Source organism: Bombina bombina, chromosome 5 (assembly GCF_027579735.1).
Source record: "Bombina bombina isolate aBomBom1 chromosome 5, aBomBom1.pri, whole genome shotgun sequence".
Lineage (NCBI taxonomy): Eukaryota > Metazoa > Chordata > Amphibia > Anura > Bombinatoridae > Bombina > Bombina bombina.
The window spans coordinates 965,123,002-965,146,105 of NC_069503.1; the positions used below are offsets into that span (position 1 = coordinate 965,123,002).

At 40.0% G+C, this 23,104-nt stretch overlaps 1 protein-coding gene across 1 annotated transcript in view; it reads left to right on the top strand.

Moving 5' to 3' along the window:
- LRRCC1 (leucine rich repeat and coiled-coil centrosomal protein 1) overlaps positions 1–23,104 on the top strand; it is a 418,892-nt gene that overhangs the window by 55,427 nt on the left and 340,361 nt on the right. The window contains exons 8-9 of the mRNA XM_053715905.1: positions 7,555–7,756; positions 10,424–10,572. Coding sequence (XP_053571880.1) covers positions 7,555–7,756; positions 10,424–10,572 — 351 coding nt within the window. The remainder of the gene's footprint in view (positions 1–7,554; positions 7,757–10,423; positions 10,573–23,104) is intronic.

Below are 23,104 nucleotides of genomic sequence, written 5' to 3' on the forward strand. Positions count from 1 at the left end.
GTAGTTTTTTATTATTCAATCAAGAGTTTGTTATTTTGAAATAGTGCTGGTATGTACTATTTACTCAGAAACAGAAAAGAGATGAAGATTTCTGTTTGTATGAGGAAAATGATTTTAGCAACCGTAACTAAAATCCATGGCTGTTCCACACAGGACTGTTGAGAGCAATTAACTTCAGTTGGGGGAACAGTGTGCAGTCTCTTGCTGCTTGAGGTATGACACATTCTAACAAGACGATGTAATGCTGGAAGCTGTCATTTTCCCTATGGGATCCGGTAAGCCATATTTATTACGATCGTAAATAAGGGCTTTACAAGGGCTTATTTAGACTGTAGACTTTTCTAAATCGATTCATTATTAGCACATATTTAGCCTTGAGGAATCATTTTATCTGGGTATTTTGATATAATAATATCGGCAGGCACTGTATTAGACACCTTATTTCTTAGGGGCTTTCCCAAAGCATAAGCAGAGTCTCATTTTCGCGCCGGTGTGGCGCACTTGTTTTTGAGAGGCATGGCATGCAGTCGCATGTGAGAGGAGCTCTGATACTTAGAAAAGACTTTCTGAAGGCGTCATTTGGTATCGTATTCCCCTTTGGGCTTGGTTGGGTCTCAGCAAAGCAGATACCAGGGACTGTAAAGGGGTTAAAGCTTATAACGGCTCCGGTTCCGTTATTTTAAGGGTTAAAGCTTCCAAATTTGGTGTACAATATTTTTAAGGCTTTAAGACACTGTGGTGAAAATTTTGTGATTTTTGAACAATTCCTTCATGTTTTTTCGCAATTGCAGTAACAAAGTGTGTTCAGTTTAAAATTTAAAGTGACAGTAACGGTTTTATTTTAAAACGTTTTTTGTACTTTCTTATCAAGTTTATGCCTGTTTAACATGTCTGAACTACCAGATAGACTGTGTTCTGAATGTGGGGAAGCCAGAATTCCTATTCATTTAAATAAATGTGATTTATGTGATAATGACAATGATGCCCAAGATGATTCCTCAAGTGAGGGGAGTAAGCATGGTACTGCATCATTCCCTCCTTCGTCTACACGAGTCTTGCCCACTCAGGAGGCCCCTAGTACATCTAGCGCGCCAATACTCCTTACTATGCAACAATTAACGGCTGTAATGGATAATTCTGTCAAAAACATTTTAGCCAAAATGAACCCTTGTCAGCGTAAGCGTGGCTGCTCTGTTTTAGTTACTGAAGAGCATGACGACGCTGATATTAATATCTCTGAAGGGCCCCTAATCCAGTTTGAGGGGGCCAGGGAGGTTTTGTCTGAGGGAGAAATTACTGATTCAGGGAACATTTCTCATCAGGCTGAATCTGATGTGATTACATTTAAATTTAAGTTGGAACATCTCCGCATTTTGCTTAAGGAGGTATTATCCACTCTGGATGATTGTGAAAAGTTGGTCATTCCAGAGAAACTATGTAAAATGGACAAGTTCCTAGAGGTGCCGGGGCTCCCAGAAGCTTTTCCTATACCCAAGCGGGTGGCGGACATTGTTAATAAAGAATGGGAAAGGCCCGGTATTCCTTTCGTCCCTCCCCCCATATTTAAAAAATTGTTTCCTATGGTCGACCCCAGAAAGGACTTATGGCAGTCAGTCCCCAAGGTCGAGGGAGCGGTTTCTACTTTAAACAAACGCACCACTATACCCATAGAGGATAGTTGTGCTTTCAAAGATCCTATGGATAAAAAATTAGAAGGTTTGCTTAAAAAGATGTTTGTTCAGCAGGGTTACCTTCTACAACCCATTTCATGCATTGTCCCTGTCACTACAGCTGCATATTTCTGGTTTGATGAACTGATTAAGGTGCTCGATAGTGATTCTCCTCCTTATGAGGAGATTATGGACAGAATCAATGCTCTCAAATTGGCTAATTCTTTCACTCTAGACGCCACTTTGCAAGTGGCTAGGTTAGCGGCTAAGAATTCTGGGTTTGCTATTGTGGCGCGCAGAGCGCTTTGGTTGAAATCTTGGTCGGCTGATGCGTCTTCCAAGAACAAGTTACTAAACATTCCTTTCAAGGGGAAAACGCTGTTTGGCCCTGACTTGAAAGAGATTATCTCTGATATCACTGGGGGTAAGGGCCACGCCCTTCCTCAGGATAGGCCTTTCAAGGCAAAAAATAGACCTAATTTTCGTCCCTTTCGTAAAAACGGACCAGCCCAAAGTGCTACGTCCTCTAAGCAAGAGGGTAATACTTCTCAAGCCAAGCCAGCTTGGAGACCAATGCAAGGCTGGAACAAGGGAAAGCAGGCCAAGAAACCTGTCACTGCTACCAAGACAGCATGAAATATTGGCCCCCGATCCGGGACCGGATCTGGTGGGGGGCAGACTCTCTCTCTTCGCTCAGGCTTGGGCAAGAGATGTTCTGGATCCTTGGGCGCTAGAAATAGTCTCCCAGGGTTATCTTCTGGAATTCAAGGGACTTCCCCCAAGGGGGAGGTTCCACAGGTCTCAGTTGTCTTCAGACCACATAAAAAGACAGGCGTTCTTACATTGTGTAGAAGACCTGTTAAAAATGGGAGTGATTCATCCTGTTCCATTAAGAGAACAAGGGATGGGGTTCTACTCCAATCTGTTCATAGTTCCCAAAAAAGAGGGAACGTTCAGACCAATCTTAGATCTCAAGATCTTAAACAAATTTCTCAAGGTCCCATCTTTCAAGATGGAAACCATTCGAACTATCCTTCCTTCCATCCAGGAAGGTCAATTCATGACCACGGTGGATTTAAAGGATGCGTATCTACATATTCCTATCCACAAGGAACATCATCGGTTCCTAAGGTTTGCATTCCTGGACAAACATTACCAGTTTGTGGCGCTTCCTTTCGGATTAGCCACTGCTCCAAGGATTTTCACAAAGGTACTAGGGTCCCTTCTAGCGGTACTAAGACCAAGGGGCATTGCAGTAGTACCTTACCTGGACGACATTCTGATTCAAGCGTCGTCCCTCCCTCGAGCAAAGGCTCACACGGACATCGTCCTGGCCTTTCTCAGATCTCACGGCTGGAAAGTGAACGTGGAAAAGAGTTCTCTATCCCCGTCAACAAGGGTTCCCTTCTTGGGAACAATTATAGACTCCTCAGAAATGAGGATTTTTCTAACAGAGGCCAGAAAGACAAAGCTTCTGGACTCTTGTCGGATACTTCATTCCGTTCCTCTTCCTTCCGTAGCTCAGTGCATGGAAGTGATCGGGTTGATGGTAGCGGCAATGGACATAGTTCCTTTTGCGCGCATTCATCTAAGACCATTACAACTGTGCATGCTCAGTCAGTGGAATGGGGACTATACAGACTTGTCTCCAAAGATACAAGTAAATCAGAGGACCAGAGACTCACTCCGTTGGTGGCTGTCCCTGGACAACCTGTCACGAGGGATGACATTCCGCAGGCCAGAGTGGGTCATTGTCACGACCGACGCCAGTCTGATGGGCTGGGGCGCGGTCTGGGGATCCCTGAAAGCTCAGGGTCTTTGGTCTCGGGAAGAATCTCTTCTACCGATAAATATTCTGGAACTGAGAGCGATATTCAATGCTCTCAAGGCTTGGCCTCAGCTAGCGAGGACCAAGTTCATTCGGTTTCAATCAGACAACATGACGACTGTTGCGTACATCAACCATCAGGGGGGAACAAGGAGTTCCCTAGCGATGGAAGAAGTGACCAAGATTATTCTATGGGCGGAGTCTCACTCCTGCCACCTGTCTGCTATCCACATCCCGGGAGTGGAAAATTGGGAAGCGGATTTTCTGAGTCGTCAGACATTGCATCCGGGGGAGTGGGAACTCCATCCGGAAATCTTTGCCCAAGTCACTCAACTATGGGGCATTCCAGACATGGATCTGATGGCCTCTCGTCAGAACTTCAAAGTTCCTTGCTACGGGTCCAGATCCAGGGATCCCAAGGCGACTCTAGTGGATGCACTAGTAGCACCTTGGACCTTCAAACTAGCTTATGTGTTCCCGCCGTTTCCTCTCATCCCCAGGCTGGTAGCCAGGATCAATCAGGAGAGGGCGTCGGTGATCTTGATAGCTCCTGCGTGGCCACGCAGGACTTGGTATGCAGATCTGGTGAATATGTCATCGGCTCCACCTTGGAAGCTACCTTTGAGACGAGACCTTCTTGTTCAGGGTCCGTTCGAACATCCGAATCTGGTTTCACTCCAGCTGACTGCTTGGAGATTGAACGCTTGATTTTATCGAAGCGAGGTTTCTCAGATTCTGTTATCGATACTCTTGTTCAGGCCAGAAAGCCTGTAACTAGAAAGATTTACCACAAAATTTGGAAAAAATATATCTGTTGGTGTGAATCTAAAGGATTCCCTTGGGACAAGGTTAAGATTCCTAGGATTCTATCCTTCCTTCAAGAAGGATTGGAAAAAGGATTATCGGCAAGTTCCCTGAAGGGACAGATTTCTGCCTTGTCGGTGTTACTTCACAAAAAACTGGCAGCTGTGCCAGATGTTCAAGCCTTTGTTCAGGCTCTGGTTAGAATCAAGCCTGTTTACAAACCTTTGACTCCTCCTTGGAGTCTCAATTTAGTTCTTTCAGTTCTTCAGGGGGTTCCGTTTGAACCCTTACATTCCGTTGATATTAAGTTATTATCTTGGAAAGTTTTGTTTTTAGTTGCAATTTCTTCTGCTAGAAGAGTTTCAGAATTATCTGCTCTGCAGTGTTCTCCTCCTTATCTGGTGTTCCATGCAGATAAGGTGGTTTTACGTACTAAACCTGGTTTTCTTCCAAAAGTTGTTTCTAACAAAAACATTAACCAGGAGATTATCGTACCTTCTCTGTGTCCGAAACCAGTTTCAAAGAAGGAACGCTTGTTGCACAATTTGGATGTTGTTCGCGCTCTAAAATTCTATTTGGATGCTACAAAGGATTTTAGACAAACATCTTCCTTGTTTGTTGTTTATTCAGGTAAAAGGAGAGGTCAAAAAGCAACTTCTACCTCTCTCTCTTTTTGGATTAAAAGCATCATCAGATTGGCTTACGAGACTGCCGGACGGCAGCCTCCCGACAGAATCACAGCTCATTCCACTAGGGCTGTGGCTTCCACATGGGCCTTCAAGAACGAGGCTTCTGTTGATCAGATATGTAGGGCAGCGACTTGGTCTTCACTGCACACTTTTACCAAATTTTACAAGTTTGATACTTTTGCTTCTTCTGAGGCTATTTTTGGGAGAAAGGTTTTGCAAGCCGTGGTGCCTTCCATTTAGGTGACCTGATTTGCTCCCTCCCTTCATCCGTGTCCTAAAGCTTTGGTATTGGTTCCCACAAGTAAGGATGACGCCGTGGACCGGACACACCTATGTTGGAGAAAACAGAATTTATGTTTACCTGATAAATTTCTTTATCCAACGGTGTGTCCGGTCCACGGCCCGCCCTGGTTTTTTAATCAGGTCTGATAATTTATTTTCTTTAACTACAGTCACCACGGTACCATATGGTTTCTCCTATGCTATTATTCCTCCTTAACGTCGGTCGAATGACTGGGGTAGGCGGAGCCTAGGAGGGATCATGTGACCAGCTTTGCTGGGCTCTTTGCCATTTCCTGTTGGGGAAGAGAATATCCCACAAGTAAGGATGACGCCGTGGACCGGACACACCGTTGGAGAAAGAAATTTATCAGGTAAACATAAATTCTGTTTTTCTTAATAACCTGAAGCAAATGTTCAAATCAATATACAGTGAGAATGATACACTGGTAAAAGATTGCATATGAGAACTGGGATTACCTGGGTAAAACGGACATTACCCAAGCTGCTGTGGGTTAAGCCCGTTGTATGATCATAAATCCCCTCAGAGCACAGAGTGACCGCATCAAACATATATAGCATGCACTGTAATTCCCCCATCTTCACTATCTTTTTTTGTCTCCCTTGTAACCCTCATTCTCCCCCCCCTAAAAAATAGTGTAAATGGAGGAATTATTGTACATCGGGCTTTACCAACAGCTGCTTGGGTAATGTCCGTTTTACTTACTTTACCCGTAACATATCATATAAAATGATATATTATAACACTATATCCACTTTTGTAAATGTCTATATATGTATACACATGTATTTGTGTTTATATGTGTGTATATATGTCTGTAAAAAAATAATAATAATATAAATATATATATATATATATATATGTGTGTGTGTGTGTGTACACGCATGTCCTGCAAAACAGTTAACCAGAACTCTGAGGATGTGTTATCCCCATGCACGTTAAGTTCAATTGCGCTCAATCGATCACGTTTTCTTTCAACTTGTAATATGAGTGCTACACCTGATGGCGCAAATAGCCGCGATAAAACCCTTTTCTCTCACGCATAAGTTATTCTGCCTCTCGTAATCTGGTCCAATGTGTTTTGACGTGTCTTTGTGCTCACCTGACTTCCCAGAATTCAGACCTGACTCCAAAGCTCCTGATATCAGCCAGTAATATTGGAAATATTAAAAAGATAATGATTTAGCCTGATAATAATAATTTGGAACCACTTTCTGTGGATTTAGCATAGACATTTCTTAATTTTGGCTATTAAGGACGGGACGTGTGTGGGTATTGAATAATTGTCAAATACACAATAAAAATAAAATGCAATATTATTATTATTGGTTATTTGTAGAGCGCCAACAGATTCCGCAGCGCTATAAACATAGGCAGAGTACAACAAAACATTTATAGGGATCAAACTGGTAGAGGGCCCTGCCAATAGTCGCACTGTTGTAGTCAGCTCTTAAGAAGGTGCAATAGCACTTACTTTGAATTTGAAATTAACAGTAGAATATTTTTTTGTAAATTTCAAAGTTAATGCAATTTTTTTCTCCCCTCGTATCTAGTGACAGCCATCAGCCAATCACAAAATACATATACTGTGCACTTCTTATTACATGCTTAGTAAGAGCTGTAGCCTCAAAGTGTGAATGTAAAAAGAATGTGCACATTTTCATAATGGAATTATATTGTAAAAAGTTTTTTTAAATTGCTTTATTGGAATCATGAAATTTTATTTTTGAATTTAGTGGCCGTACATATCTGTTGCTTTGCCATAAATAATGTATCATTGTCACTGTTAATAGCACAGCATCGTGTTCTACATCTTTTCATTTAATGTAGTAAAACTATTTTATTTAATTGTGTGAACTCACAATTTGTATATTGTTGGAGGTTGCTCTAAAATTGTGTAGAAAGAAAATGGATCCTAACCTATAATCTCTTTATTGTTTGCTTTATTTACGGTTCTTTTCAATTTCCCTTTTTTTTCACCTCTCCCATTTTTACTTGTTTGATATCTTGCTGTAAGATGTTTGTTTTTATGTCAAGCAACAACTGAATGTCCCTTCAGCATTTACTGCTTGGTACATTTATTTTTTCCACTCTTATCTTTGATGGAAAAGCTCTTAAAACTGGGGTCTTTTATCCACCTTATTTTTTTTTATTATCTTTACTAGGACTTCTAATTGTACAATTGTAAAAATACTCATGAGTTTATCTTGTCCTCTATCTCCTATAAGATGTTTATGGAATCATTTTATTTATTTTTTCAAGCAGCGCACCAAAGCAAAACTCCACAAGGAAACCGATAAGTGCATGCCCTCAAAAGAAAGGCACCATTTCCACTAGCTTGTCATCTGATCGAATAGACACAGACAGTGCAGAACAAATATCTGGCAGGCACTGTTCAATGCAGAGGAGTCAAAAAGGAAAAACACAAGAAGCTTTTTCCTCAATTGAGGAATCAACATACCGTGTAAGGACATACAGCGTGCTACAATTTATAATTAAACACTTCATTTCTCGATTTATTCAGATTGTTGTAAATGGAGACTGCTTGATTACTTTTCTATATCACTTGTAAATTGTGGTATAAAGTAAAATGTTATACCAATATATTATCTGATTTCTTCTCCAGAAAGTGTTGATTTGCTCTGATATTGTGGAGATTAAAGGAACATTAAACCCCACATTTTTCTTTCATGATTCAGATAGAGAATACAATTTTTAACAACATTCCAATTTACTTCTATTATCTAATTTGCTTCATTATTTAGATATCCTTTTAGAAATAGCAATGCAAATGAGTGAGCCAATCACATTAGGGCATCTATATGCATCCACCAATCAGCAGCTACTGAGCCTATCTAGATATGCTTCCCAGCAAAGGATATCAAGAGAATGAAGCAAATTTGATAAAACAAGTAAATTAGAAAGTTGTTTAAAATTGCATGCTCTATCTAAATCATGAAAGAAAAACATTGGGTTTCATGCCCCTTTAAATTACATAAAAGTGTAACAATAAAATGTACCAGTGTGTTAGGGTTTTTTATTATTGTATCTATTGCTTGTATATAATTATGCTTTTAACCTGTGCACAGAGTTTAAACTCGGCTCCAGAGCAGCAATGCAGTATTGGGATCTAGCTGAACACATCTGCTAAGCCAATGGCAAGAAGTATTTGTATATAGCCACTAATCACCATCCCACTCCCATTAGTGCATTGCTGCTACTGAGGCTACCTAGGTATGCTTTTCAATACATTATACCATACAAACAAAGGAAGACATTTTTCAGGCTCTAAAATGTCTATGCTTTGTCTGAACCATTAACGTTTATCTTCCATTTAAGTAGGATCTGAGCCAGCAGAGGAACCTGGGAATGCAAGCTTAGCCCAAGTTGTCAGTTTATATAAGCTACAATATGGCAACTGTGGTGCAAAATGGACTTAAAATGTACTTAGCCTACTCTATAACTTTTAAATATATATCTTGTACTAGTATTTATTTTTTTAACTTCTTAAAAGTACAATATGGTGTTAAACTACAAATGGTGTATAAGTGTATATTGAAATGTTATATTGGTGGAGTGTTATTTAGTTCTATATTTATATACCAGATATCACTTAATTATAGCAACATATTAAGCATTAAAAATAGTTCAGTGTATGTTTAGTCATACTAGTATTTAAGGGACATAATACTCGTATACTAAATCACTTGAAACGGATGCAGTATAACTGTAAATAACTGTTGAAATTTGCAGGAGTGCATTTTAAAGGGACAGTAAACACCAAAACTTGTATTGTTTAAAAAGAGAGATATTCCCCAGTTTTGCATAACCAACACTGTTTTATTAATATACCTTTTACCTCTGTAATTACCTTGTATCTAAGCTTCTGCAGACTGCCTCCTTATCTCATCTTTTGACAGACTTGCATTTCATGCAATTAGTGCTGACTCTTAAATAACTCCACGGGTGTGAGCACAATGTTATCTATATGGTACACATGAACTAACACCCTCTAGCTGTGAAAAACTGTCAAATGCATTCAGATAAGAGGCAGCCTTCAAGGGCTTAGAAACTAGCATATGAACCTACCTAGGTTTAGCTTTCAACTAAGAATGCCAAGAGTACAAAGAAAATTTGATAACGGTAAATTGGAAAGTTGTTTAAAATTACATGCCCTATCTGAATCATGAAAGTTTAATTTGGTCTTTACTGTCCCTTTTAAATTTAGTTTAAAAAGTTTTAAAATGTTCTTACTTTTTGGAATAATGCTCCTTTAAAAAGTTGTCACTGCTTTACTGACACAAATTATTTAAAAGTAAAAAAAAAAGCCATGCATTTCAAATTTAAGTTAGATGATACTTTTTAGAGGACATTAAATGAAAGAAGCCAAAAGGCTTTGTTGGGGCAAATGTACAAATCCTCTTCTGTTTAATGTTTTTCACATCCATCTTAAAATGTTTTGTGTCCAAATCAATTCCTTGATTATATTTAGCACAATTGTAACTAGTTGTGTGTTCCCTGTTAAGCTGTATTGCATGAGGTTTTCAGGTAGTTTAAAGGGCCATAATACCCAAATGTTTAAACACTTGAAAGTGATGCAGCATAGCTGTAAAAAGCTGACTAGAAAATATCACTTGAACATCTCTATGTAAAAAAGAAAGATATTTTACCTCAAAAGTTCCTCAGTAGCCACCTCCCATTGTAAAGGATTTCTAAGCAGCATTTTAGTGTATCTGTCCTGGGACATCTGAAGGGACTAGCATCGTGCACTCTCATATTATTTCACCAATCAGGTAAAGGAAGCTTACTATGAAATCTCATGAGAGTTAAGTCAAATCTCATGAGATCACAGTAAGAGTTCATGACCTCAGCACTACTGATGCTGATTGGCTGCTGTTCATTTCTTCATTTTTTTAATTTTTTTACCTGCAGCTGGGAGCAGCTGAGTATAACTTTTTACACAGAACTTACTCTGCTGAGCTGAGGAAATTGAGAGGTAAAATATCTTCCTTTTTTACATAGAGATGCTCAGGTCATATTTTCCTGTCAGCTTTTTACAGTTATACTGCATCAGTTTCAAGTGATTTAGCATATGAGTATTATGTCCCTTTAAGGATGCTTTCTTTTGTAGGCACTTGTTCAAGAATTGGATCAGGAACGAGAGCGCAGATGGAAAGCTGAACAGGTTGTCCTTAAATTGACTGAAAATCTCAAAGAACTGCAGTCCCAGGCAAAAGAAGAAAAAGATATCAACAGTATGGCGGTGTACACCACAGACCGGTGAGATTAGTTAAAATGACTAAATACTTTTCCTCAGCCTATTTATCACACCTCTTACCATAGATTTACATATTTCAAGTTTAACTGTAGCAATATGTTCCTTTTAAAAAGAACCAGTGTTTTTAATCCAATGTCTGGTAAAAAAAAAAAAAAAAAAAGATACTATGTAGTTAATGACTTGGGCATATATAGTCTTATCTGTCTTTGGAGTAGAAATCTCCCAGAAGTTCTCAGATGTACCTCTCTTCTCATATACAAACTCTAGTCAAGCTAGAACCTATTTGGACAGAAAAAGAGGACAGACTCTAGTTAGGATTATGATAAACAGACTAGGTAAGTGTCATGCACATAAATAGTTATAAATGAGGGGACCTATATTTGACGTTACATTGTGTGGAGATATACCTTCATCTTGGCTCACGCTAGGTACTAGACCCCTCTCTTGATGGACATGAAATGGTCACTCCTTAGTTTACCACCTTAAAGCTTGCTTTCCTTACTGTCTCCCTCTAATCTTAGTTCTGTTTAACACAAGTTAGATTTTTTTTTTGTCAGGATTGTTGGTTGCTGTTCTGGAGCTAGGTTCCAACAGTAACAGACACATTATAAATAGTCATTAGTACTCAGGAGTGTAGAGGTCCCGAAGGTCATGAGTGTGGTTTAAAAATGGCACTGACCAGAAGAAAAAGAAGATGCAATACAGATTCCACACCTGAGTAGCGTGTGCTGATTGGTGGCTAAAATGTAGCCACCAATCAGCAAGTGCTATCCAGGGTCTGAACCAAAAATGGGCCAGCTCCTAAGCTTACATTCCTGCTTTTTCAAGATACCAAGAGAAAAATTGACATTAGGAGTAAAATAAAAAGTTGCTTAAAATTGCATGCTCCATCTGAATCACGAAAGAGAAAAAAATTGGGTTTTATATCCCTTTAATCAACCTTTGCAGTAATTTTTCATCCATAGGCCGAAATTCATTATATTATGTTATTGCTTTTATAATTATTTTAGTTTATTACAATTTCTTATTTAGACCTAAGCCCAAAAAATCTAATATGCTTCAGTAATATGTGCCGTGTGTAAGAATTCTGCATGGAGTATTAAGAAACCTTATACTGTGTGTGGTTTGGGGAAATTTTGCAGAAACCTCATAACATATTGCTGCAGATTATTATGTTAAAACAAGTGTCCCTCTGCATTCTGACTTTGAATATAATTTTATGAATCGTGATTTCCCTATTGCATTTGAGCCATCTGCTATTTCAATATTTTTCTCAGCAATAGGCTCAGTATTCCTCATGAATTTCTGTTTCAGATGTTGCTAAAGCAATTTATATGGAAGCATTTTCTATAACTGAAGAGCATGTCCCTGAAAATATTTCCCTTGCCAAAATCTATATGTTTAGGCTTTTTTTTTTTCTTCTCAAGTAGATGCCGCAATTAAAAATTAAAATTAAAAATAAAATGATTTTTTCCACGCCTTTGAGATAAAATAAAAGGGAAAATGTAAACAAATCTAAAATAAGCCCTTTTGCAAGAGGGTGTTATGTTCCATCCTATACTGGATATGTTGTCTGTAGCAATGATCCTCTAAATTGTAATTTAAGTACACTGGATGTGTAAAGTTCACTTAGAAATTTGTATTTTTAATTACAAATTATAAAGCGTAATTGTTTTTTTGTAAAATAGGCTGAACATGGGCATTTCATGGGTGTATATGAAATTGTCTCTAATTCTGTAAAGATCCTTGCACAACTAATCTCCCCGTTTTTTTTCTCGCCAACTAAAAGGTGGTGAGCTTTTCTCAAAACACTGAAAATACTTAATAGACAAACACAGGCATACGAAAATATAGGCGATTGTACGATGCTATCATATAAAATGATAATAATGACAACGGTTACTCCTCGGCACTATACAAAGTACAGTACATGTTCAGTACCACATTACAATACATAGGCTTCCTAAAGGCTTTCAAATGGCTGGACTTCAGGAGTGTCATATGACACACACACTGATTCGCTGTTCATTGGCATTGTCCTAAAAAAGTGAGTCTTAGTGGGCCGATATAACATTGCTATAGAAACATTACTGTAGGCACAGGTTTAACCCTTTTTCATTAATGAATTTAAAAAGGTACACAGTTTTTTTTTTTTAATGGCAAAGATTACATATATGACATATAACATGTTGTTCTATATATACTTTATAGCAACATGTTAGTCAAACCTGAAATTAATGTGAGTGCTTTTCAGTTTTAGGTTGAATGTTTTAATACAGTTTTTAGCAAAAAAGATAAAAACCTAATATGTTCTTGGTCATAAAGGTAATTGATCTGTGGTTCCTCTAATGGCTAAATATATTCTTAGTACCAGGCTGATGTATACTATTAAATAGCAATATGTGCTAATTGGAAATATAGATGCAAATGTTACCAAAGCAAGTATTTCATTGTAACAAATCCCAGACTCATATGTGCAACATAAATACAAGAGCCACCTGTGTAAGGAGTAGCTACAGTGTAGCTAATGAAGGGAGAAACTAACCTATGTAAAATTGCCACTAACGGCTATCAACAGAAATGAGTAGCTATGTTAGGCTAATAATAAGCTCATCCCTGTGAGATATCTTTAACAATAGCGAACACTAATCAGTGCAGTATCATAAATACAATACCGCTAGATATTTTCATGAAAACAACTTTATAAAATACCGTTAAAAATAAAAAACTTAGAAGTTAATAAAAAGCTTAGACGTTAATAAAAACATTTACATATGTAAATACATGTTAAATCTTATACATCATAAGGGAAATGAAAAGTTCAATAAAGTTAGTTGATTTCCAAGTTATTATGAACAATCCAAAGCGTTCTGTGGATAGACAAAAAGACAAGGGATCCTTGTCGGAATATGGTGACGTTTTTAACTTAAGGTGCTTTTATTTACTTACACCATAAGTTGATGATGGCTGGTTTGCTCTAAAGAGATATTATCCTTTCGATCCTTTTGCCTGTATCCTCTCCTCCGTTACCAGGACTTTACTTTGGCTTTCTCCTCAAGCTTGTTTGTATGCCGCCTCTATAGTATATTGCGGACAAACTATGGATACCTCTAAGGATCTAAAGCAGAGTAACGCGTTTCGGCTGCAAGCCTTTCTCAAACTCTGCTTCCGGTGTATCTGTAGCTAACTTATACTCCCACCTTAAAGGAACATTTCTTAAAAGTTGTTGACCTAGTCTTAATGTGGAAGAAAGTAGACTTATTAAAAAAATAAAATGTTTATAAATGTTTTTCAATTTCATACGTATCATTTAGGATGCTTAGTTAAACAGTATATACTAGTTAAATAAGTGTTATAGGACAATTTTAGACAAATTCTAAGCTAATCCAGATATTATTATTCATGGTGGAGAGTTAAAAGCCGCTACAGATATTCCGTTTACATTTGGCTACATCATTTCTATAAAAACTCAGTACATTTATATACATTTAGACAAAGAAGTAGAATAATAGCAATAAAAATGAAAACTTATCAGACAGGGGAAACCCTTCATGTTGTTTCTTTTTAGTATTTTAGTAGATAGTCTATTACCAATTATTTGAGGAATGTGCGTGTGTATATATATATATATATATATATATATATATGTGTGTGTGTGTTATTGTCAATTGAACATATTGCTATTAGTCTAAGTCAAATTAATTTCTTACTTAAGGGCTACTTTTTTAGAGGCTATTTTTGTAGGTGACCGTGATCAAATATTGTGTAACTTACAATTTAAAATAAAATGTGTTTATTCCTCTATATCCCTATATTCTTTCAATTCAAAATGTTATGCGTTCATTCATTCATATATTATCTACTTGTGAGACTATTTAATGTATAGAATAGAGACGTTAATAGGTGCTTAAGGATGTAAAAATTGTTATAAATCTAGCATTTCTATTTACAATTATTACTTGTGTTGTGTGCTCTTGATCTGTGATTATAATTCTATTCTAATATATTGCTTCTTCTGACAAAAAACAGCTAATTTCCTGATTTAGTCATTTTGTGGTGAGGGTTTCAAGTTTGTATATCCATTGCGTCTCAAGTTTTAATAATTCTTTATTCATATTAATTCCCCTCCAATATTTCTTCAATTTAGCTATCCCTGTATATGAAAAGTGTTTAATATTTGCTTCATTGCATATTTTAAAGTGTTTGGGAATGGGTAAAATGTTATTCCTATCTGTATCACAATTTTCTAAAGACCAAAGGTGCTCTCTTATCCTGTCACATAGGGGTCTCTCCAATTCCCCTACGTACTGCTTTCCACATTTACATTCAAGTAGATACACTACATTTCTATCCGTACATCGTATTGTATTTCGTATTTTTATATTTTTTCTCTGTGATTGTTGATTGTATTTCTTTTGTCTTTTTTGCATGATTACATGCTTTACATGTGAGGCACGGATAAAATCCCTCTAATTTATTTATTTTTAAAGACACAATGAGTCCACGGATTTCATCCTTACTTGTGGGATTATGCCTCCTGGTCAGCAGGAGGAGGCAAAGAGCACCACAGTAGAGCTGTATATATAGCTCCTCCCTTCCCTCCCACGCCAGTCATTCTCTTTGCCTGTTTTAGGGATAGGAAGAGGTAAAGTGAGGTGTTAGTTTAGATTTTTCAATCAAGAGTTTATTATTTTTAAAATGGTACCAGTGAGTGATATTTTATTATAGGGTGTAGCCGTATTCCTTGTCTGCCTCTAGAGCAGAGCTACAGGTGGCTTTAAAGTAATGGGAAATGGTGGGACATAACGCTCACTGCGCCATTCATACTGAGTGCTGCCCTGCTGATGATGGTCTTAGCAGATATTAACTAAGGCCCTTTCTGTGTCCACAGAGCTGCAGGAGGGAGAAGACCTCTTGATCCTGTGAGACTTGTCATGCTGTCGCTCAGCATAGAGGTAAGTGCAGTCCTTTATATTTCTAGGCCACATACTATCTCAGAAATGACTGCACTTCTAACCTGTTGGGAAACTTGGGCTCTCTGGGAAGGGCTTTTCCTTTTGAACAGTGTGTGGGGTTTCATGTGGCCATGATAGCCGACATTGTGATTTCAGTAATAACTGTAATTTATTGGCACATGGGCTCTTACAATGAGGGCTCCCCTACTGGTCACTGTTTATGTGTACTGGGGGCAGACGCTGGGGGTATGTTTTACTGGAGCCTTGCAAAGAGACTCCGGTTCACGGCTGTGTGTTTTTTGACCGGCGCTTACGGCTTGTTTCGGCAAATCTAGTCGAATGGCTTACGCGACGCCCACGAAGGGCAGGGCTTACTTTGGCACGCTTAGGACTGTAGAACCCTTGCAGCTTTTAGTATCCGGAAGTCCCGTCTGTCTGTAAGATCATCGCAAGTGACGCCACGACCGCATGGTTGTAAACTAAGCAGGCGGTCTTGGACGTTCTGGGACACGATTGGGAATTGTACCTGAGAGTGGTCGGTGGAAAGTGGGGGCAGGTAGGCGCCTCAGCAGAGCTGTTGAGGCGAGGAGGTGTTTTTTTTCTTTGTTAAAGACGCTTTATATTGATATTGTCTGTCTGATTAGCAGTGCAAAGAAAAATTGTTAGACGTTTATTCCTTAAAGGCACCGTATCTTGTCATGTTCAAATCTATTGACAAGTATTTAGTTAGTGCTTTTATTCATTGTGTATATTTGGCCATAAATTGAGAGTCTATATAATTTAAAGGAGCCAAGACCAATATTTTCTTGCTTTTTTGCTATCATGGATTCGGATGATATCCAGAATGTTACATGTTCCATGTGTTTGGATGCCACGGTGGAACCTCCTGTTCCTTTTCTCCTGTTAAGTGTAGTCAGTCCACGGGTCATCCATTACTTATGGGATATTAACTCCTCCCTAACAGGAAGTGCAAGAGGATCACCCAAGCAGAGCTACTATATAGCTCCTCCCCTCTACGTCATACCCAGTCATTCTCTTGCACCTAACTAATCGATAGGATGTGTGAGAGGACAGTGGTTATTAAAACTTAGTTTTTATTTCTTCAATCAAAAGTTTGTTATTTTAAACGGCACTGGAGTGTGTTGTTTTTTCTCAGGCAGCATTAGAAGAAGAATCTGCCTGAGTTTGTGTATGATCTTAGCGGACGTAACTAAGATCCATTTGCTGTTCTCGGCCTTCTGAGGAGCGGGGTAACTTCAGAACAGGGGACAGCGGGCAGGGTTCACCTGCAAAGAGGTATGTTGCAGTATATTATTTTCTAAGGAATGGAATTGACTGAGAAAATACTGCTAATACCGTTAAAATGTAAGTACAGCCTTAAATGCAGTAGTAGTAACTGGTATCAGGCTGTTATGTATGTATGTTGGCACTGAGGTATTTCTGGGGAATGGCACTTCACTAAGAAAATACTGTATACATATAACTTATAGCCTTTCTGCAGTGAGAGCGACTAGCAACAGGCTTTTAATATCATTTCATATATTTATATTAAAACGTTTACTGGCAGGTTAATCGTTTTTTTCTCTGAGGTACTTGGTGAAAAATTTTATGGGCATTATATTTCCACTTGGCTGTCGTTTATTTTAAATAAAGTCAGTTTATTGAGCTTCCCCACTGTTGTATTATGAGTGGGAGGGGCCTATTTTGGCGCTTTTCTACGCAGTAGAAATTCAGTCACAAGTCTCCATTATTCTCCCTGCATGATCCAGGACGTCTCTACAGAGCTCAGGGGTCTCCAAAGCTAGTTTTGAGGGAGGTAATCACTCACAGCAGACCTGTGAGACTGTGTTTTGACTGTGATAAAACGTTTATATTTTATTGTTATACGTTTTTCCGGTATTAAGGGGTTAATCATCCATTTGCTAGTGGGTGCATTCCTTTGCTAAATCAATGCTTTTACTGTAAAAAATTGGTTTCTATAAATAATCCGGTTATTTGTTATTTCAACTGTGACAGTTTTTGTGTGCTTCTTAAAGGCACAGTAACGTTTTTTTATATTACTTGAAAATTGTTTGAAAAGTATTTTCCAAGCTTGCTAGTCTAATTGCTAGTTTGTTTAAACATGTCTGACACAGAGGAATCTCTTTGTGCAATATGTTCTAAGACCAATGTGGAGCCCAATAGAAATTTGTGTACTAATTGCATTGATGCTACTTTAAATAAAAGCCAATCTGTACATGTCAAGAAAATTTCACCAGACATCGAGGGGAAAGTTATGCCGACTAACTCTTCTCACGTGTCAGTACCTGCATCTCCCGCTCGGGAGGTGCGTGATATTGTGGCGCCAAGTACATCAGGGCGGCCATTACAAATCACTTTACAAGACATGGCTAATGTTATGACTGAAGTTTTATCTAAATTGCCAGAACTTAGAGGTAAACGCGACCACTCTGGGGTGAGAACAGAGTACGCTGATAATGTTAGAGCCATGTCTGATACTGCGTCACAAGTGGCAGAGCATGAAGACGGTGAGCTTCATTCTGTAGGTGACGGATCTGATCCAAATAGACTGGATTCAGACATTTCAAATTTTAAATTTAAGCTTGAGAACCTCCGTGTACTATTAGGGGAGGTATTAGCGGCTCTGAATGATTGTAACATGGTTGCAATCCCAGAGAAATTATGTAGGCTGGATAGATACTATGCGGTACCGGCGTGTACTGACGTCTTTCCTATACCTAAGAGGCTTATAGAGATTATTACCAAGGAGTGGGATAGGCCCGGTGTACCCTTTTCCCCCCCTCCTATATTTAGAAAAATGTTTCCAATAGACGCCACCACACAGGAATTATGGCAGACGGTCCCTAAGGTGGAGGGAGCAGTTTCTACTCTGGCTAAGCGTACCACTATCCCGGTGGAGGATAGCTGTGCCTTTTCAGATCCAATGGATAAAAAGTTAGAGGGTTACCTTAAGAAAATGTTTACTCAACAAGGTTTTATATTACAACCACTCGCATGCATTGCGCCTGTCACGGCTGCGGCGGCATTCTGGTTTGAGTCTCTGGAAGAGACCCTTGAATCAGCTCCATTGGATGAGATTACAAACAAGCTTAAAGCCCTTAAGCTAGCTAATTCATTTATTTCTGATGCCGTAGTACATCTAACTAAACTTACGGCTAAGAATTCCGGATTCGCCATTCAGGCGCGCAGAGCGCTGTGGCTAAAGTCTTGGTCAGCCGATGTGACTTCTAAATCTAAATTGCTTAACATACCTTTCAAAGGGCAGACATTATTCGGGCCCGGTTTGAAAGAAATTATCGCTGACATTACTGGAGGTAAGGGCCAAGGGCAGACATTATTCGGGCCCGGTTTGAAAGAAATTATCGCTGACATTACTGGAGGTAAGGGCCATGCCCTGCCTCAAGACAGAGCCAAACCAAGGGCTAGACAGTCTAATTTTCGTGCCTTTCGTAACTTCAAGGCAGGAGCAGCATCAACTTCCTCCGCTCCAAAACAGGAAGGATCTGTTGCTCGATTCAGACAGGGCTGGAAACCTAACCAGACCTGGAACAAGGGCAAGCAGGCCAGAAAACCTGCTGCTGCCCCTAAGACAGAATGAAGTGAGGGCCCCCAATCCGGAAACGGATCTAGTAGGGGGCAGACTTTCTCTCTTCGCCCAGGCTTGGGCAAGAGATGTCCAGGATCCCTGGGCGTTAGAGATCATATCTCAGGGATATCTTCTGGACTTCAAAGCTTCTCCTCCAAAAGGGAGATTTCATCTTTCAAGGTTGTCAACAAACCAGATAAAGAAAGAGGCGTTTCTACGCTGTGTACAAGATCTCTTACTAATGGGAGTGATCCACCCGGTTCCGCGGTCGGAGCACGGACAAGGGTTTTACTCAAATCTGTTTGTGGTTCCCAAGAAGGAAGGAACCTTCAGACCAATCTTGGATTTAAAGATCCTAAACAAATTTCTAAGAGTTCCATCGTTCAAAATGGAAACTCTTTGGACAATCCTACCCATTATCCAAAAGGGTCAGTACATGACCACAGTGGATTTGAAGGATGCCTACCTGCACATACCGATTCACAAAGATCATTACCGGTACCTAAGATTTGCCTTCCTAGACAGGCATTACCAGTTTGTAGCTCTTCCCTTCGGGTTAGCTACTGCTCCAAGAATCTTTACAAAGGTTCTGGGTTCTCTTCTGGCGGTACTAAGACCGCGAGGAATATCGGTAGCTCCGTACCTAGACGACATTCTGATACAAGCGTCAAGTCTCCAAACTGCCAAGTCTCATACAGAGTTTGTACTGGCATTTCTAAGGTCTCATGGGTGGAAAGTGAACGAAGGAAAGAGTTCTCTATTGCCACTCACAAGAGTTCCCTTCTTAGGGACTCTTATAGATTCTGTAGAAATGAAAATTTACCTGACAGAAGACAGGTTAACAAAACTTCTAAATGCTTGCCGTGTCCTTCATTCCATTCCACACCCGTCGGTGGCTCAATGCATGGAGGTAATAGGCTTAATGGTAGCGGCAATGGACATAGTACCCTTTGCACGCCTGCATCTCAGACCACTGCAATTGTGCATGCTAAGTCAGTGGAATGAGGATTACTCAGATTTGTCCCCTATGCTGAATCTGGATCAGGAGACCAGAAATTCTCTTCTATGGTGGCTTTCTCGGCCACATCTGTCCAAGGGGATGCCCTTCAGCAGGCCAGATTGGACGATTGTAACAACAGACGCCAGCCTGATAGGTTGGGGCGCTGTCTGGAACTCCCTGAAGACTCAGGGATCATGGTCTCAGGAGGAGAGTCTCCTTCCCATAAATATTCTGGAATTAAGAGCAGTATTCAATGCTCTTCTGGCTTGGCCTCAGTTAGCAACTCTGAGGTTCATCAGGTTTCAGTCGGACAACATCACGACTGTGGCTTACATCAACCATCAGGGAGGAACAAGGAGTTCCCTAGCGATGATGGAAGTCTCAAAGATAATTCACTGGGCAGAGTCTCACTCTTGCCACCTATCAGCGATCCACATCCCAGGCGTGGAGAACTGGGAAGCGGATTATCTAAGTCGCCAGACTTTTCATCCGGGGGAGTGGGAACTTCATCCGGAGATCTGGATCTCATGGCGTCTCGCCAGAACGCCAAACTTCTGTGTTACGGATCCAGGTCCAGAGACCCGGGAGCGGTTCTGATAGATGCTCTGACAGCACCTTGGGCCTTCAACATGGCTTATGTGTTTCCACCTTTCCCGTTGCTTCCTCGATTGATTGCCAGGATCAAACAGGAGAGAGCATCGGTGATTCTAATGGCGCCTGCGTGGCCACGCAGGACCTGGTATGCAGACCTAGTGGACATGTCGTCCTGTCCACCATGGTCTCTGCCTCTGAGACAGGACCTTCTGGTGCAGGGTCCTTTCAAACATCCAAATCTAATTTCTCTGAAGCTGACTGCTTGGAGATTGAACGCTTGATTCTATCAAAGCGTGGATACTCGGAATCAGTGATTGATACTTTAATACAGGCTAGGAAGCCTGTCACCAGGAAAATTTACCATAAAATATGGCGCAAATACTTGCATTGGTGCGAATCCAAGAGTTACTCATGGAGTAAGGTTAGGATTCCTAGGATATTGTCTTTTCTACAAGAAGGTTTAGAAAAGGGTTTATCCGCTAGTTCGTTAAAGGGACAGATCTCAGCTTTGTCCATCCTTTTACACAAACGTCTGTCAGAAGTTCCAGACGTTCAGGCTTTTTGTCAGGCTTTGGCCAGGATTAAGCCTGTGTTTAAAACTGTTGCTCCACCATGGAGCTTAAACTTAGTTCTTAACGTTTTACAGGGTGTTCCGTTTGAACCTCTTCATTCCATTGATATCAAGCTGTTATCTTGGAAAGTTCTGTTTTTAATGGCTATTTCCTCGGCTCGAAGAGTCTCTGAGTTATCGGCCTTACATTGTGATTCCCCTTATCTGATTTTCCATTCAGACAAGGTAGTTCTGCGTACTAAACCTGGGTTCTTACCTAAGGTAGTTACCAACAGGAATATCAATCAAGAGATTGTTGTTCCATCATTGTGTCCTAACCCTTCTTCAAAGAAGGAACGACTTCTGCACAATCTGGACGTTGTCCGTGCCCTGAAATTTTATTTACAGGCAACTAAAGATTTTCGACAAACTTCTTCCCTATTTGTCGTGTATTCTGGACAGAGGAGAGGTCAAAAGGCTTCGGCCACCTCTCTCTCTTTTTGGCTTCGTAGCATAATACGTTTAGCCTATGAGACTGCTGGACAGCAGCCTCCTGAAAGAATTACAGCTCATTCTACTAGAGCTGTGGCTTCCACTTGGGCCTTTAAGAATGAGGCCTCTGTTGAACAGATTTGCAAGGCTGCAACTTGGTCTTCACTTCACACTTTTTCCAAATTTTCCAAATTTGACACTTTTGCTTCTTCGGAGGCTGTTTTTGGGAGAAAGGTTCTTCAGGCAGTGGTTCCTTCCGTGTAAAGAGCCTGCCTGTCCCTCCCGTCATCCGTGTACTTTTAGCTTTGGTATTGGTATCCCAGAAGTAATGGACGACCCGTGGACTGACTACACTTAACAGGAGAAAACATAATTTATGCTTACCTGATAAATTCCTTTCTCCTGTAGTGTAGTCAGTCCACGGCCCGCCCTGTTTTTTATGGCAGGTCTAAATTTTAAATTTTACTCCAGTCACCACTGCACCCTATAGTTTCTCCTTTCTCGTTTGGTTTTCGGTCGAATGACTGGGTATGACGTAGAGGGGAGGAGCTATATAGTAGCTCTGCTTGGGTGATCCTCTTGCACTTCCTGTTAGGGAGGAGTTAATATCCCATAAGTAATGGATGACCCGTGGACTGACTACACTACAGGAGAAAGGAATTTATCAGGTAAGCATAAATTATGTTTTTGTCCCTCATGTGTTGAGGGCTTTACACTATAGAGAACAAATTTTTTTTGATAAAAACTTTGCCCAAGGCGGATCCTTCTCAGGAGTCTATAGATGAGATGCAGAGTGTGCCGCAGCTTTCTCCCCAAGTGTCACAGCCCTTAACGCCCGCTCAAGCGGTTCAATGTATTTCACCAATTTCTGCAGCAATCACGTTAAAAGACATAGCTGCAGTTATGTCCTCTACACTTTCTGATGCGTTATCTGCCTTTCCCATATCGCACGGCAAGCGTACAAGAAGGGACAACTTCGTAGTCAATGCGGCCTCTGATACTATGATGGCAATCACGGACGTACCCTCCTGGGGTTCTGAGCTGGAGGGTACAGAGGTCCTCTCCGAAGGTGAACTTTCTGACTCAGGGAGTGCCTTACCCTTGACTGATTCTGAAGTGGTTTCTTTCAGGTTTTAGCTTAAGCACCTCCGCCTATTACTGAGGGAGGTGTTGGTGACTTTGGATGATTGTGACTCAATAGTGGTTCCTCCAGAGAAATTGAGTAGGTTGGACAGATACTTGGAAGTTCCTTTTTACTCTGATGTTTTTCCAGTTCCAAAGAGGACTTCAGAGATTATTGCGAAAGAATGGGAGAGACCAGCATTCCCTTCTCTCC